This window comes from Battus philenor, unplaced genomic scaffold, assembly GCF_028537555.1.
Source record: "Battus philenor isolate CCGP_79_NKW_IND1 unplaced genomic scaffold, ilBatPhil1.0.hap1 SCAF_21, whole genome shotgun sequence".
Classification (NCBI taxonomy): Eukaryota; Metazoa; Arthropoda; class Insecta; order Lepidoptera; family Papilionidae; genus Battus; species Battus philenor.
The window spans coordinates 12,535,396-12,554,729 of NW_027181684.1; the positions used below are offsets into that span (position 1 = coordinate 12,535,396).

At 36.5% G+C, this 19,334-nt stretch overlaps 1 protein-coding gene across 1 annotated transcript in view; it reads right to left on the reverse strand.

Moving 5' to 3' along the window:
- Chsy (Chondroitin sulfate synthase) overlaps positions 1–16,608 on the reverse strand; it is a 95,560-nt gene extending 78,952 nt beyond the window's left edge. The window contains exon 1 of the mRNA XM_068766456.1: positions 15,597–16,608. Coding sequence (XP_068622557.1) covers positions 15,597–16,361 — 765 coding nt within the window. The 5' untranslated portion in view covers positions 16,362–16,608. The remainder of the gene's footprint in view (positions 1–15,596) is intronic.
- Between the last annotated feature and the right edge of the window lie 2,726 nt (positions 16,609–19,334).

Consider the following 19,334-nt stretch of genomic DNA (forward strand, 5'->3'; position numbering starts at 1 on the left):
TTTCGGCGCGATTGCCTTATCTCGGCCTCTATTCGTGACTTGTCAAAGATTAAGCAATATAGATTGACAGCGCCTTTCATTTGAATATATTTGATGCCTACGGATACAAATCTTTTTTAAACGGTTTTATTTAGTTCGACCCGTACGGAATTTATTTGGATCAAAATTAGAAATTGAAATTTAAGCACCTTCCCGTTGTCAGATTGATCTGAAATTTGGTACGCACATTTAATTTAGATGACAATACAATATAATTAAATCAATAACATTATAAATCTAAGATGGCCGCCGATACAAAATGGCGGATTACATATTTTTCCTTAACCCCCTCAATATGGGTATCAAATGTAAGGGCTACACTAGTAAAACACGATGATTATGTCAAAATTTAAAATTCAAGATGGACACCGTTCCAATATGGCGGACTAGGTACATATTTTTCCACAACCACCACAATATGGGTATCAAGAAACCGTTTAACTTAAAAGTTTTTTAAATGTATTTATTTACAACAAATTGTCTGTTTTGGTTGTCAATCGAAATGCAAAAGGGCGCCAAAATTTCTGCTCGAACAGTTATCCTTATCAGGTAAAACGAAACCACATTTTTGTTTATAAAATACTATATATGGTGTAGAAATTGTTTCTTATGGTAAATAGAGACAATCATACACAGATTAAAATATCATAAATAAGGAGTATCGTTAAAACAAATGGCTTATGAAGTGACGCTACTGAACCAGACATGTGCCGAGAAGTGTGCACATTGCATGGCGGTAGGCTGATGTTACATATTTTAAGATTTAACTGATATATTCATTAAATATAGAAATTAGGATAATTTTTAGTAATCTATTTGACTGTGATAAATCTTAAAACAGAGATCTGTATACAAGCCTACATTGCAAGGTGGATGTCAGCTAACTCCGGCGCTGGTAACGAAAGGGTTACCGAGTCGACTTCGAATGCCAGTTAGGCAAGAAGATTGAGGAGACCATTGCCTCCATCATGTTAAAGGAAGAGAAAAGAAAATCCTTCCTCAACTACTGTAAGATGATAACGAAAACAGCAATAGAGAGAAACAAAACATAATTATATGCTCAATATTGTCAGATAGGAAATTAAATAGTAAGTAAGCGCTAAAGTAAAGAAAGAAATTAAATTATATTGTAAAAGATAAAAATTGTGATAAATGTATGTAAATAATAGAACGTAAATCTGTATAAAACTGATATTAAAGAAAATTGTAAATACACCAATACCTCGCTTCGCGTCGTTTCGTTTTGCGTTTAATTCGAAGTTGCGTTGTTTTGGGTTCGAGTCTTTAATTTTCTTTTTTTTCTAAAAGATGTCGACACTTTTGTTTCTAATGCGCCATGCCATCGAAACTCGGGGATTCCCTTTCTAACTAAAAATCAACGCAATTTGAATACAGTTTTATTTTCACTCTGTTTTGCTAATTTTAGAGTTCAGTTTCAATTACGTAGTATTGTGCTTTTTAAAAGAGAATAATAAATTTATATAAATTTTAACGTGCAGTCTGGTTACAAAAAAGGTAAATATTTTTCAAATTTATTTATTAGCAGAGTTTTATTATTTTTTTAAAATGTTTACTTTGTTCAATTTTCTTTTTAAAAAGTAATATTTTCGAGACCCTGGAACCAATCTTCGATTTTTACATGGTTTGCTATAGAAAATCTTAATTCACTTTGCGGCGTTTCAATTTGCGTCGTGTTTTTTTTGGAACGTAACCACGACGCAAAGTGAGGTATTGGTGTAAAAATACCTAGAATGTAGTAGCTGAGGATGGATGTATGGCGAATAAAAGGGAAGAGAAAGATAGATTATGTGATGAATGAAAGAGAAAGATAATTAAAAAAGAGAATAAAAAGATCAATAGAAAAAATAAGCGACTCTGTCCTTCTCAAAGACAGAGGTACGAAAGGAGAAAAACAACAAAAGGGTAATTAAAGGAACGCTATAGATATAATAAAGTAAATGCCCATTGACGACGACGTCGATAAGCAGGTACACTTAAATAGAATATGCGTTATCTTCGTTATCGACAAAATTATAAATCCAGCATTAAAACATTATCCGGTGTTCGATATCGATATCGAGAAATCATTGTTCAAGGGCGCCAGCGAAAATAGATATATTTGTAAAACCCATATGGTCAAATTGACCAAGACAAAACATTTTAATATTTTTAAACGCAAACAACAAAGTTATTCTGTTTATATGTTTGGTATGTTACATTTCAGTCAGATACCACTATTGACTATAAAATTTAACACGTTTCGTGCTACGGCAATTTTTTAAGATTTTCCATTCAGGCCACATTGGGCGCATACCACTCCTACTTTAAAAATTAAAAAAGTCGTTTTATGCTTTACACTCTTTCAAAACTGCAAAGCTATAATTTTCAAAAGCGCTTTTTTATATATTATCATAACAATATTCACTCTAAGAAAGAATAGGACCAATATTTAGCCATTTCCACACATGCGGTGATAGTCGTGCAACAAAGTGCATCGCCCGCCAGCCCGCTGATAAATGCGTATGCGGCAAACAATGCGAATTACACAACTACCACAGTTAATTCACTCAACACGTTTTTCGTGTCAAACGCGAGTCCACTAATAAGAGTTGGTCGATCCTCTCGGGAACCCTAAAATCCCCTAAATCAAGATACTCTCACGTTCACCGAAGCGATCTAAGAACTTCCTTAGGAACTATCGAGCTGTGCTACCTTAAAGAAGGTTGTATTCGCGGAATTTTCTATACCATTTGAGCAGTATCACAAGTTTGAACAGTATAGATGTGCTGCCAGCGATTTTCTTGCATTCGTGGAAATTGCACGTGCCATTTGATCAGCAGAATAAGTGCGAACTGTAATAATGTGCTGCCAGCTACGTTTCATCTCATGTTTAATTCGATCTTGTAGAGAAACCGAGCATAAACCTCTGCATGGTACGTTTTCAAGGCACTGCATAGTCATCAAGTTGCGTAAGTTTTGTAAAAAATCGTCTTGTGTCACGTCTGCCCTGTATAATCAGCGTTGGCACGCTCACCGGCCGCGCTCCCTCGGAACCGGTTGTAACGGGCTGACCGGACAAGCTTCGCCAAGCGGACGTGGGACGAGAGTTTTATTACCGTTCCCCGCGAAAGCATCGCCGAGACACGCGAAACTATCCGGCATGCAGCGCCGTCGCTAAACACGTCAACCAACAGAGAAAATTGAACTCGCATCAAAGTGAAATTCCGGTGATAACTCCCTGACTGCCGAGAGAACAAGAGAGTCAGAGATCACAATATACAATACACACCAGGGGTAACCAAACTCTCTTACGGAGGAAACCATAGCCTCCCTGATAAAAGAGAAATTGACAAAATATGACCTCCTCTCTTACTATAGAGAAATAATTAAAAAAGCAACTCAAAAAAACCAAAGCTAAATAATATTAATAAAAATGTAAACAGAAAATAAGTAATAATGGTAACAACTTTTAGTAAAATGTAAATAAACAGAATTATACAGCTTAAGTGAAATAAATGTAAAACAAAAGTATGTAAATAAAATAAATAAAATACTATTATATAATGAGAGAGGAATCGAAGGTCACAGAGCGAAAGAGAATGAAAGAAGAAATGTGGAATGAACACCGAATGAAAGAACATATGATGCATAAATGAAGAGAGAGAAAATAAAAAAAGATTGTGAAAAATTAAATAAACGAAAACAAAAGTCCCTGTCCCACACCAGATAGGGGGTACGAGAGGCTTCCAATAGCGGGGGCCAAATAAAAAAAAAACTACGACTCTTTGATCGATTATTTTTTGCACCAAATATTTGTCGAATTATTTCAATATTTACATTTTTAGTACCCATGTCAGGCCCTGGGATATCGACAATGGTGGCTTATAACCTATAGTGCAGGATGTGCAATGCACACAGGCGCTACCATCTCAGGAAGCGCCGCGACAACAGAGATGTGCTACAGACATAAAAACAACGAATGTTATTCTGCCGTCATAAGAAAGGCCGTAACTAATACCATACTGTAAGCTATACCTACTTATAAAATAGCTTGTTGGATTATAAATCGCCTATAGTCATCTTCTATAGGCTCCGAAAGAATGCCGAAATTGAGACTTTAGTAGCACAGCCAAATATCATTGACGATCAAATGTCAGTTTTATGTTATAATTCGAAAAAGGAATTTGTTTGCCTCTTGTGCTCTACGCTCGCAAACCCAACATCATCAAACATCGCCATTATAAAACCAAAATTAGGCTCCTAAGCAGAAGTACAAAAGTCCGTATCTACAAAACCGTAATACGACCAATATTGATGTGAGGCTGTGAAGCTTGGACGCTAACTTTGAAAGAAAAACAAAAACTGCTAGTGACGGAACGGAAAATCATGCGGAAGATCTTGGGACCAGCGAGAAATCAAGACGGATCTTGGAGGCTCTGAAAGAATGCCGAAATTGAGAAAGAGACTTTAGTAGCACAGCCAAATATCATAGGCGAATATAAAGCTCAACGAATCCGCTGGCTTGGTCACTTGGAGCGAATGGGATCGCATCGGAGCGTGAAGGTAGCGTACCTGGAAAAACCGAGGGGTCGAAGACCAGTGGGTAGACTCAGGTATCGCTGGATCGATCCAGCGTTGAGGCAGACTTGCGCGAATTGAATGTCAGCCAATGGCAGACGATGGCGCAAGATAGAGGAAAGTGGAAGTCTCTCGCTTCGGAGGCCAAGACCCACTTTGGGTCACTGAGCTAGCGGAGTAGTAGTAGTAGTTGGATTATAAAAAAACTTTCTTGTTACGACGGCAAAGTTAACCCTTTTCTTGATAATGTATCTGTAGAAATACGTCAGAATTAAAAAAAATACTGGCATCAATTTTGAACGCAAAGTAATCATTTGTATGTGAATGTTTAGGTAATTTCTTAATTTTCGAACGCTTGTTCAGTTTTTTCTGTTGGCATCCTTGGGTCTTAAAAGTCAAGTGGTATTAATATTTATGTAATATAAAAAAAAATCTGCAAAGGGTTAATAGTTACTGCCGCGGGAGGGGGGGGGTCTAGGGGCACCAGGTTTTCATTGCACACGGGCGCTACACGAGCTAGAACCGCCCTTGGATATCGAAATAAATTACTGGTGTGAATAATTATTATTATTCCACCATAACATTAGCGAAATCCGAACACAGATAATAATTAAATATCCGGCATCTTTATTATGAGTGCTGTCATATACGTGTGCTATTATATTATCTACTAATACACATATATGGTACTTTTAAATAATTTCAATAAATATAAATTTTGTATGAAAAATATTCGTTTGCGTGTTTTAAATGCGTATCAAATTGCGGCATGAAAAATTTCAAATTTCGAACAACTGCTCGAACTATAAGAGATCATAGCCACCTCTGCAATATTTTTTACAGTTGTTTCTAGTTGTCAATAAAGTCTCTACTGACTCGCCGACCCAGTGCTTATTGGATCTAGCCATAACTTGGGAACAACTTATCCGATTTCATTCATACTTAAACTTTGTGAAAGGTTCCTTTGGAAAAAAAATACAATTACCATTACATCTGTATTGTCGATAAATAAACAGCGAAGGCTGTTAAGTACCTAAGGCATTATTCTTTAAAAAAATATAATATTCACATGGCCATGCCCAATCACTGCTTGATACATAACTGTATAACATGTGCATGAATTTTAATAGCAGAAATTTATTTACTTATAATTATTGCACACGTTATTGGTATTCTACCCTATATTGAGAAGGACAAGGATTTAATTTTTTTATTTAACACAGTCATAGATTGGATGCACTAGGATATAGAAAAAATCCTAATTTAAACATTTGCTAGTTGATACTAATTCCAATAGGAAGCCCATGCGTTTGATCACTCTATAAATTGTCTCTTCTCCACTACTAAAGGTAGAGTCATTCTTGAACAGTTTTGGTGGAGTATTCGACCGGTTACTTCCACAGGTGTTTATGACCTGCTTTTTTGGGTGCTTCCGTTATTGTGCAGCCGTCACTACCCACACAGAGTCCGCCCATCGGGTTGGTAATCTTCTTGGTCTCTTCCTTCTTTTTTTCTTACGACAACTAGATCAGACTCTTTGGCTGCTTCTAAACTATGTGGAAGAAATATCCCAGAATACACTAGCAGCGAATGGTAGTGTCTGGTCTTTATACGGAGTAGATCTAGAACTAGACCTTGTGATTCTACTGGCAGTCCACGGTATGGATACCATCCTTTGCAGGCATCACATTTAAAAAGCGATCTTTCGTTCTGCCGTGAACACTATCCAGGACTTTCGAACCGAATCCTGTTGAATATTTAACGGAACAATCCTGGGTTCTTGGAGAAGCCCTTGAAGTTAATTACGATTTTTTTTAATCTACACTAAGCGTTCTAAACACTTTGCGGATTTTAGTCACCTATTGTCCGGGCGCGTCAGCCCGCCCACTAACCGCGAACACCTTGGGTGAACCCAGGGCGGATCCGGATCCTTCCTTGGCTTGCCTGTAGTCCACGCATCAACACTACACAGCTCTACTCGGGTAGAGCGGTTTACTACGTGCGAACGTCATCGTACAACTAGAATGCGTCTGTCCAGCTTCAGAGTTCAAGGACTCTTCCGCTTTGTGAACTCAGTTCCGATGAAGCTATAAAAGCCCCTGGGCTAACAGTAACTTCAACCGAAACCAAACCAAGCGACTTTATTTAGCCAGCAATTCATAACAAGACCTTTTTTTTTCGTTTCGGTGGGGGAAATCTTCAGACATTCAAGATGCCTTGCCTCTGGGGGGGGGGAGGACAGGGGTATGTGGGATTCCTACCCACTAACCCCCTCCCCCGGTGGTCGCCCTCTGCGCTAAACGGGAGACCGCGGTATCTCCCAGTCAAGGTTCGCCACGCGGTCTTCCCTCGCGCCGTGCGTTTCGATAGCCCGTCCCGGAGTATGCGTGGATACGCTCATAACAAAACCTAGTATAACTATACCGTTTATATTAGTCTTATAAAACATGAGAGCTAATATTATTTTACGCAAGACCGCGAACGAACGCAGATACGATAAGTCAACGTCATAAATCTAACTCGCCGATAAACATACAGCTTTATCGAAAGATATAAATGAAAAAAAATTCTTAATCACCCATGCTATAATTAAAAAATAATGAATTAGCATTTTTATCCACCGGTAAATTTAAAACAATTTATTTGATTTATTCATCCATATTATTATTCACTAAACATCTAAATTTTTCACTTGTGAAATCGTATAAATAAATACAATAGGAATCCAGTTTCATAGAAACCAAAATCAAAATCACTATAATACATCCTTCAAAGCTAAATAACTTCCAAACGCACCCCAATGTGAGAATATCCCATAACAAACTCATACGTGTTTTATTTTTTGCTATAAATGATAAAGGTGACTTTTTATACATCCTTTATATTGTAATACAGCAATTCATAGCTAAGGTATTGTCACTTAAAAAATCATTCTCATTAATGGGATTTAAAATAAAAATTTACGAACTTCTTAGTTGAGTGAGCAATGGTAGCCAGACGCAACGAGTAAGATACCACAAAACCTTATATAATTCACACTTTGTGCATTAATTATACAGGATTGCCACTGCTCAATAATAAGTTTCCAGATGATAGGCATCAGCGTCTTATGTCTACCACCTAACACCACACTGCGGTCGCCCAACCCTGAGACCACGCGTGGCGATTATGGTACAGACTTCTCGAAGATATTTTTGGCGAAGGCCCAGGTCTTGCAGTGGGCGTATATAGGCTGAAACCACGAGTAGAAGTGTGTTGTAATACTAAACACAGTTGTTTAATGGAATAAGGCGTTACCTCTCGGAAGTCCATCCTAAGTAAAAAAAGGACCAATATTTAGCCACTTCCGCACATGCAGTGGTAGTCGTGCAATAAAATGCACCGCCCGCCAGCGCGCTGATAAATGCGTATGCGGCAAACAAAGCGAATCACACAACCGCCACCGCCAAATTACTCAACACGTGTTTCACCCCTCCACGGGGCATCTTCAGTTGTTATGTTACACCGATTAGTGCCAAACAAGTCTAGTCACAGTTGTCCCTAAAATAAGTAACTAATTTTATAATATTAAATAGGATAACAATGTTTTTGAACGTATAAAACAATATGCATTTATTTATTTATATATATGATACTAGCTGATCCCGCAAACGTTTTGCAAAAAAAATATTTTTAATTTTCAATTTAAAAATAAAGGTTGATCGTAGAGGGGTGAAAATTTAGGGTTGTATGTATTTTTGTATGTTGTATCATAAAAAAATAAAAACAAATAATTTCGTCAAAAAAATAAAAAATAAATTTTAAGGGTGAACAACCACTTAGGGGTATGAAAAATAGATAGTAGCCGATTCTCAGACCTACTAAATACGCATATAAAATTTGGTAAAAATCGGTCAAGCCGTTTCAGAGGAGTTCAAGTTCGAACACCGTGACACGAGAATTTTATATATTAGATTAAACCACATTACATTATAAAATTAAAATTATAATATTGTAAGTGTGACAACGTATGTTCTGTTGCTCTCCACATTGGACAAGGCCTGTACTACAGTGGCTGTAACAGTGACAGGCACAGATTAGATTGCGCGGTGATATACAAAATGCGTACTGAATTTAAGATCTAGATGAGACTATATATATTTTATTTTGGAAAGAACATAAGGAAAGTGTTTCCAGTCTTATCGTAAAATACCCACTTGACAATTTTAAATTTGTCTTCACGTAGATCAGTGTTTAATATCTTGACAAGACCTATAGTACAATAGTGTACTTCATAATTTATTTATTTATTAATGGAAGGAATCTTTATATGTCAACATATCAGTTTACAGAAACAGAAATCAATATTTTTCTCTACCAGGACATTTAAAAAAATGTCTCTTGAATACGCATTATTATGGACACCGTAGTCACATACCAGTTGAACGCACTCCATGTCTGAGTACTCTCTAGTAATTAAAAACAATTACACACTTGTTTGTCACTTTAGAGACGCTATCACAATTTATTTATTTAATTGTTGAATAAAAAATGTTTTGCGAAATCGATTTGAATCACAAGGAAAATAAAAAAGACACTTTTTTTTAAATACTGTCATTGCTGTCCGAATGGCATTTGCAGATTCCACGTGTATAAAGGATGTAGAGTGCACCTAGCTTAAGAACTCTTAAAGTAGCGAAGTTCGAAGGCTACCAGGGGAGCCTTGGCTCTGGCCTCTACATAGTATTTTACAGGACCGGAAGGCTTTCGCACTCTTAGTTCGCTTTGGTTAACGCTCTATTGAGAAAACTTTCTGTAGGATTGTACTTGTCGATATTACTCGACCTATATTTTAACTTTTATTTCCTCTTATCAACTCATAACAGCGCTGCAAAAACACGTCGTCGCCTACACAAGAGACGTCAATAAATTCAATCTTTTCTCGACCCCAAATGCCAGTTAGGCATGAAGGTTGACAAAGAAACAATGCTTTACTCATAAGAGATGAAGATAGGGGAACTTTATTCCTAAAACCGTGTAGAAACATTTTGAAAGATATAAAAAAAGGAAAGAAGACTTGAGGAAAATTGTAAAACCAAATAAAAAAAAAAAATTGTAGGACTAAGGAATTAGGTGATGAAAGAAAGGAATCGGAAAATGGAATGAAAGGGTATGACAGACGAAATTTGAAAAGTAAGAAAAAGAATGAAAGAACTTAAGATGAATGAATACAGAGTGCGAAAATACAATAAGATGTGAAACAAATTATTAAACAAAAAGAAATGACCCTGTCCTTCTACAAGATAGGGGAACGAGAGACCCCTGATATGATATATTATAAATACCAATAATAAGTTGATTTACAAATTTAGCTATTCTGTTAGAAACGCTGTTATACTAGAATATTCTTTTTTGATATGAAATCCTTACAGACGTTTTTAAAAAGACTTACATTATCTCCTTAATTGAACACGCCATTCACATACATATTCAACTCCGTACAAACATACACTATTATTAAAACATTTTATAATGCTATATGTGTACATTTACATCAATTTGATATATTTAATGTCTCAGAGTGACCGGAAAGTAATGTCGCTTTAAGTTAAATTCACACAACTACATATTTAACAAGTTTTTACTTCTAATCAATTTATTCACTTTCGTCATCGACAACCTTTTGCCATCTAGTATACAAATCAATGCCGGAGCGGTAACAAATCAATCGGTTTTTCTGTAAAATATATCGACAGAAACGACATTACTTTCCGGTCCCTCTAATATATACACGGACTTCTATTGCGAAGGTGACTCAATATTTCGGTTTAAGAATTTCGGATTTTCCAAGTTGAAACGAATGAACACTTTATAGGTGTATATTATCATATTTATAGGTGTTAGTTAAACATGAATTTTTTAAAGGCGACTAAATTAGAGACCGTAACACCTGTGATTGTGGCGATCTTCAGGGAAGGCTGTATGCCTTGCAGTGAACGTCCAACAATAAACCCTTAGTATTTGACATCAACAATATATACTAGTTAGTCTGCGTGTCGCTGACGTCGAGCTAAGTTCGCGATCTTTAACATCGCGACCTTTTTAAAGCTCGAACGTGTGTCAGCAGTGTAACATTTTTTTTAATAATACAGAATAGTCTCCAATTAAAAAAACATATGTTGTTTGACACTTGACGTCATATTCACGTAGAAATATAACTTTTTTTATTTTATACCAACTTACAACGGTACGCTTATAAAAGCTGTCGGGCGGTGCACTTTATTGCACGACTACTGCTACATAGCGGAAGTAGCTATATATTAGTCCTTTTCTTACTTAGGATGGACTTTCACGAAGTAACGCCTGAATTTATTAGTTATTTAAGAGTGAATAGGTTTCTTCTAGGCAATCATGTAACATGACTTACCACATTATCACTTAACTTCGGAAGATACAGAGGTCAAATGCTTAGTCTATAACAAATAAAAAAAGTATTAGTTGTTCATATAACAAGTTTGATACAACCTATACAGTATCTAAGTGTAATAATTCCACAAGGGACAACTTTAAAACCCGATTTTAAAGCCATGAGATCAAATATCGACCATAAAACTTTTTAATTATCGGCAAATAATTAAACTGCCGGATATTGTAAAAATAAAATTAAAATATGTAAATATCAATATACCGGAGGGCAAAGGCCTCTTGTACCTTCAACTTATTTAATTATTATTTTTTAACATTTTACGAGTCGAGACGGGTGAGGCTAAAAGCGCTTATCTCGAACGTGTTTACAGTGACTAATCTCAATGGCTAATTCAGAAACCTCGGCTTGGACTGACGTTGGCAACCAAGAGCAAAATGGACAATTTATTAAAAAAAAATTATTAAATAAAAACAGCGTCCCTGTCCCACAATAGATAGGGGTTCGTAGGGTCCCCATAGCGGTGGCCATAAAAAAACCGAGAGAAACAAATTGCGATACCACCATTTCGTATTGTCGATATTATAGAATTTGTATACCTTTGCGACTTCAACCACTAAGCTATATACATATATATATATATATATATATATATATATATAGACTCTGTGTTTGGCACTAATCGGTGTAACATAACTCCTGAAGAAGCCCCGCGGAGGGGTGAAACACGTGTTGAGTAATTTAACGGTGGCAGTTGTGTAATTCGCATCGTTTGCCGCATACGCATTTATCGTGCACTTTGTTGCACGACTACCACTGCATGTGCGGAAGTGGCTAAATATTGGTCCTATATATATGTGTGTGTATATATGTATATATAAAAATAAATGTATATATATTAATATATATATACATATATATACATATATATATATATATATATATATATATATATAAATATATATTAATATTCGAATATTCCTTACATAATGTCAATTAAGAATTGTTTTTACGAATTTCCACCGGTAAACCGTCGCCGTTACAGCCTCCCCAAAGATATCTTTTAAATTCAATTCAAAATATCCTTGTTTAAGTAAACATTTATATGCATTTTTGAATCGTCAATTATTTTAAAATATAAGCAATAAGCTACCACTGGCTCAAAACGCTGATCTGTATAGAAGAGCCGGGCTCGAAACTCAACAGTTGCTTTTATAAATAAAATTAAAAAAAAATCAAGTGTACATATTAATATCGATTATGTTAATGAGTCAACAAACAAAGTTGGGATATACAATAATCGCCACGCTTAGCAGATATTATTGTACGCAGAGGATGCTGCTGCCCATCCTCTGGAAACTTGTTGTTGTAGCAATCCTAAATAATTAATGCATGTGTGAATTATATTAGATTATTTCCCGGGGACCGAACCTACGAATGCAAGTCTCAGACCTCTATCGCTAGGCTACCACTGCTAAACCACCACCGGCCCGCAGGTAACATTCAATAATTCGCGATGGAGGAAGGCTATAGTTTGTACACTAATACGTCACTTTGCGTCGTGGTTGTATTCCGAAAAACACGACGCAAATTGAAACGCCGCAAAGTGAATTAAGATTTTCTATAGCAAACCATGTAAAGATCGAAGATAGGTTCCAGGGTTACGAAAATAATACTTTTTAAAAAGAAAATTGAACAAAGTAAACGTTTAAAAAACAAAAATAATATAACTATGCCAATAAATAAATTGGAATAATATTTATCTTTATTGTAACCAAACACAAAACGTAAAAATTTATATAAATATATTATTTTATTTTAAAAATAGGCACAACACGCTACGTAATTGAAACTGAACTCTTAAAATTAGCAAAACAATGAAAATAAAACTGTTATTCAAATTGCGTTGATTTTTAGTTAGAAAGGGAATCCCCGAGTTTTCATGGTATGGTGCAATTAGAAACAAAAGTGTTGCCACCTTTTAGAAAAAAAAATTGCAAAAAAAAAAAAGACTAAGCCAAACAACGCAACCTCGAAAATTAGTACTATCAGCGACGCAACTTGGAAAAAAATATAAAACGAAACGACGCAAATCGAGGTATTGGTGTATCTAATTGTTACGCCTTAATAATCAATATTCGATTCGATACATAAATAAAAATGTATCGACAAATGTATTAAGTTTAAAACTAAAGAACGTCTTGTCTTGTCCAATTCTACTTTTTTTAATTTCATCAAAGCACAAGGAAGGCGAAGACAAAAATGTAAAAATCACAAGGAATTCATTTAAAAAAATAACATTTCCTTTCCCGTACAAATGAAAGAGTAAATTGAAACATCCGTCATTTACTGTTAAAAATCATCAGACTTCACAACTTTTGTGGGGACGAGTGATGTCAAAAATGCACATATAAACGCCCACAAAATGACTTCAATCAATCTTTATCAATTTAAACGAATGTGTTGTCATGTATAAAAAATCTGATACGGCTGATTCATATTTTCATTAAAAATACGAAATATAAAATTCTTTGTTTAATAAATTTAAAGTAAAATAAAATAAGATATTTAATTAACATTGTAAACATCATGTCCTCGGTTTTTTTATGTTTTGTTGTCACCCATTTTAGAGACCTTTCGTCCCCATTGCCTATGTGGGGTAGTTACCCTACATGCTTTTACTTATGCGCCTGCGCACAACATTTACAGGATTGCCGCTATTGCTACAGGCCTTTCTTCTCCCATCTGCGGGTTACTCAACAGCCTTTTATGGTATAAAATTATTCTTATGGGTATATTAGGGGGAGCGAAAAGTAATGTCGTTTCTGTGGACATATTTTGCAGAAAAACCAATTGATTTTTACCGCTCCGGCATTGATTTGTATACTAGATGGCAAAAGGTTGTTGATAACGAAGGTGAATATATTGGTAATTAGAAATAAAAACTTGTTAAAAATATAGTCGTGTGAATTTAACTTAAAGCGACATTACTTACCGGTCTCCCTAATACATGCAAAACTATTAAATATATTAAATTAGATATTTATATATATGTGTATATATTTATTTATAACAATTATATCTTCACATTATTATAAAAAGGTTATTATTGAGAATGACATTTGTTCATTAATCATACATTAAATAAATAAATAGAATGATTATTCTTAAATATGTGTTATTTATATGTTTTTTTTAATTGAAATGTGACTGGCCTATAACTTTTTATTACGAATTTTGTCTCGACAGCCAGTATTTTATATTAGCTGTTAATGTGTTTTTTCACGTCGTTTGACATTTAATTAAAACCTGTAAGTTTAAACTGCGACATAATTTACTATTAAATAATAATTTATTTGTCATTTTTAACATATGCCGAAATTCAATGCGGAAATTTTTCTATAATTTAGGCAATTAATTATTAAAATTTAATAGTTCGTGTTGGCATATATTTCGTAATTAAATGTATGTCAATTGACGCACAGAAAAAATATAACTAAAGTGACATTTGTATTAAATGTACCACAGATAATGTTAACAGGTTTTTAATCAAATTTCGTCTCTTTAGAAGGTCGTCTAGGTCTATCAACGTATAGTTAGGGAAGCCATAAGTATATTCTGGTTTGAAGGACAACGTAGTTAGTGAAATTTTGATAATCACATAAATTTTGAGTGATCACGTGAATAACATTGCAGTTATTTGGTTTTTTGACAACACAATACAATTTCTTCATTTGCATTAAACGTAATTGTTAAAACAAAGGACGCTAATATCTGTGGAATATAGATACTTATAATAATCATAAAAATATGCGGTTATTTAATAACTGAAAATTTTAATTTACCAACCTAATACTTAGTGAGAAAAAAGTGTCTCGTAATTGGGTCCTTCAGAGCTCTAACATTTGGATCATTGGTAACATGTGTAACAGCGTGAATGTTTTTTTTTTTAATTATTATAGAGCGTGATAATGAATTTATATAAACATTGTTTAAAAAAAATTTAAAAGTCATCACAATAAACTCGGCTAAGTTTGTTGTGGGCTTTAAGATCAGGGTGCGTTTGGAACCTTTGCAGCTTTAATTTGAAAAATGCCTTATAAGTAATTTAAGTCTAATTCTAGTTATTATAAAATTTGGTTTCTCTGTTCTTCTCATGAGTTCACAAGAGGTTACTGGAAATTATCTTATGTGCACAAATATTTAAATAAATTCCGTCGATGATCGACTTCCTCTCGGTTTATGGTATCTTGGTAACTTCACTGGGATTTTGCGACAGACCTTAGTACTATGTTTTTGATAATCCATCATACGGTATATGTCATTCTCGTTACCACGAGACCACGTCAAACTTTCACTTTAATGACTCTGTGTAAATAATTATCATTATTATTAAATAAATGTAATAAATTCACTTAAACCTCCGTTTTTTATCAATGTTAATTCATTTAATACATTATACGTAGTAACATTGGTCGAGAATGGTTTGTTAGTCATATTGGCTCAACAGTCGCCTAAATATTAAGTACACTACCGCCAATTATAGTCCTAATAGATAGATATAATTAGTACTCACGTCATAACTCCAGGTGCAGGATACGCCGGCGAACTTGGCGACGCAGCGGCCGAGCTCCACGTCCTCGTGCGTGGTGTACAAGTGCTTGAGGCAGTACTTCACGTGCGGGGCCACTCGCCGCAGCGTCTCCCGGGAGATCAACACGCCCGGCCCACCCATGCAGAAGTTCTCGTTGTACTCCAGCGCAAGTGCGTCCCTCTCTGCCGTCGTGCCCCGCCCAGCCTGACCGATGAACTGCGGCTTGCGACTGTCCACTGACCTCAGAAACTCACCCAACTTATCACCCCTTACATACACGTCGTCGTCAGCGCGCATGAACCACTCGAACTTATCCCCATACTTCTCGTACATGTACAGCAACATGAGAAACGATTTCTTTTGCGGCGGATAACTGTCATCCACGAAACGCAATGGAACTAGAGGCAGGCCTGGTGCACGCGACACCTCCGAACTGAAGAACGCAATCCTACCGGGCAAGTCCTGGCCCCACGTGTCGAACACGGCCCTGGCGCGCGTGTCCAGGTACTGCTCCGCGGTCATCACGCCCACGAACACAAGCGTCCTATTAGAGTTCTCCACGGTCTCGGTAGGCGCCATGCCGATGATCGCCAGCGGGTCGGGCTCCACATAAAGCTTGGAGGCGTCCGGGCACGCCTGTATGGAAGACCTGGAGGAAGTCCTCAAGCACAGCTTGAGGAAAACTCCTAGGGTGACGCCGGCGACTACGCCGGCCACCAGGTGCATCCACCTACTCCTCCGCGGCATATTGACCGTCCGTTACCAACGCCCGCCGTCGACCACCGGCAAGTGCATTCCACGAATAGACTCTCTGTCCTTATTCCGGGGGTAGACATGGGCGAACACTCGATGCACTCCCGATCACATGGCCGGCGGTGTCACGCGGAATAGGGCTACTATTGCTATCACGAATCGGCTGTCGAATTTGCAGATGTTACCGTGCCGAACACGTTTGCGAGCCGCTCATCTTCCAGCTAACACCAAACACATCCGACTCGTGCGCCGCGCGGCGTGCAACTGGATCGCCTCAAAACAAAACTCAGCAGTAATACAGCGAGGCCGTCTATCACGTTCGCACGCGCGCAATACATTGTGAGGCTATCTCGCTCGCGGCGACAGACAATGGCCGGGCGTCTGGCCGCACGAGTTTCGATCAACAGTCAAATAAGCCGGTTTAGATCCCCCAACGTCATCAACATCTCTCTACTTAGCCACGTACGTGCGAAGGAGAAAGGTAGTAAATTTACGAACTGACCTTCGTCTAAAGAAAATGTTACTACAACTTTTGACATGACCCGACCATACAACTACATACAGTACTGCCAAAACATATTCAGTCCTTGTACAATTGGTTTCATAAACATAATCAACTGTAATATATTAAACCATCTTTCCGCATTCAGAAGTTCTCTTTAAAACTGGGCTTTTATCATGATCATGATCATCACCATACCAGATGTAGAAAAACCACAACTGGACATAGGACTCTATTATGAATTTCCAATAGGACGACCTTACAACTTACTAACACTGAAAAACTGCAACCTCCTACAAGCATTACCGTGTTCCGGAAGGTCTTCAAAATCTGTATGTTACAGCAGCATGTATCATTTGCCCTAATAACAGCTTGGTGGCTGCTAAAACACCCTTGGAAGTTGTACTTAAGACAAATGACATAGTTCATTGATGTTTCTCTATTTACTTTATATATTTTTCCACAACATACGTAATGAGCACCCGCTATTGGGGGCCTCTAGAACCCATATTTTATTATTGCGACAGGGACATTGATTTTATTTTAATAAGTTTGTCATATAATGCTTTCTACATTTCTTCTACCTTTACCTATTATTCGATCCTTTCATTCATCACCTCGTTCCTCAATTTAACATTTCTTTATCTTTCATAAAATTTTTATACACATTTTGTTCTATTTACATTTCTTTTTATTTGACCTCATTTGCTATTTTACTATTTACATTTATTTATACATTTCAACTTTTGTTCTACATTTTTAAGGATCCAATCTCTGCTCAATCAGTTAAAAAATGCCTTAGGTAAGTGCGGCGAGGTGGCCGAGAAAATGTCACGAAAAAAAACGAATATTGTCGCCGATCCCCCCCCCCTCGTCTCACCGCTCGCATACCTAAGGCGAGGTATAGCGGTTTCGATACCACTTATAGTACGATCGCAAAACACTGGAGATTCCACAGACAGACCATTAAACGCCTTTCCCATCTCGTACGGTATAAACATTTGCCGTTAACCAAACATTGACAGAATTTTGGTCTCACGTTTTGAACAAACTAAATTACTTCGCACGCGCGCCCTACAAACTCACTTTAGCAAACATAATCGTTCAAAACATTCGTCGTCAAACAATTCCTTACAAACATGCTCAATATAACACACGTTTTATATTTCAATAACAAGAAACAAGTGTTTTAAAAGGGCTCAGGCAATGATATAAACTTTACAGGTCTCTATTCATCACCAGAAGTTGTTCATGCCATCATCATAATCATCATTCCAGTCGTAAGATGTCCACTGCCATATAGACTTTTCCCAAATATGTCGAATACGACGCTGGAAGCAGTCTGCATCCGATATACATTTATATATGTCACAAAATCGTCATAAGGTGCTCTTATGGCATATATAACACAATAAATGACTCCAATTTGACAGAAACTAGATTCAGATTGAGATTATAATGACATCTTTCTAAAACATAGTCATGAAGGTTTTTAACAATCTAAAAAATAAATTTTAAAATTGTCTTCGCTTTCGGGGATAAGCGCTTTCTTCCACGTCTCTCTACATGAGGGCGATCCAAGACAGGATCCGTATCCTTCCATCGATCACTTCATTCTACAATCTACCTTCAACTAGAATACAATCAGATCAACCAAAACACCCGTTCTAACAGGGCGGCCGCCAGCTCCCTAACCGCGAACAGCGTGGTCGAACCGATGTCGGATCCGGAGCGTCCTTGGCTGACCTATGGTCTACGCTGCCTTCCCAAGACATAAACACTACACAGCTCTACTCAGGTATAGCGGTTTACTACGTGCGAACATCAGGATTACGTCTATCCAACTTCTATTTTATTTTTAAGTTCACGGACCTTTTAACTCAGTTCCGATGAAGCTGTAAAAGCCCCTGGGCTAACAGCATCAACTTCAACCGAAACCAAACAATCAGATTAGCATAGCCTTTAGTATCCAAACTCAATTCCGATAAAGCCTTAAAATCCCCCAAGCTAACAGTATCTACATAAATAGATATACAAATTCGTAGAATAACCCACACTTAGCTGTCCAAAATTTATTTGATCACTTTCGAATAGGTCTTTAATATAGTAGTTAAGACAATTCATAGTTATACTATATTATAAAATATTTCACAATAGTACTATCATCATCAATTCGTCCTTAGGATGTACACTGTTGAACATAATCCTTCCCAAATTTTCTATAAGACTGGTTTAGAGTTGTCCGCATCCACCGTTGTCCGACGACATTAACAAGGTCATCTGTACTTAATAGCTCTTATAGTTACGGTTTGTAGCGCTTGGGCAGCGACTTGAAATAAAATAATGTACCGACTAATGCATAATTGAGTTAAACTTCCAAATTGTATTGTTAATATGTATAGATTTTAGCTGAATTTACCTATAAGAGAAAACTATGTAAAAAATACTGTGAATAATGATAAAAC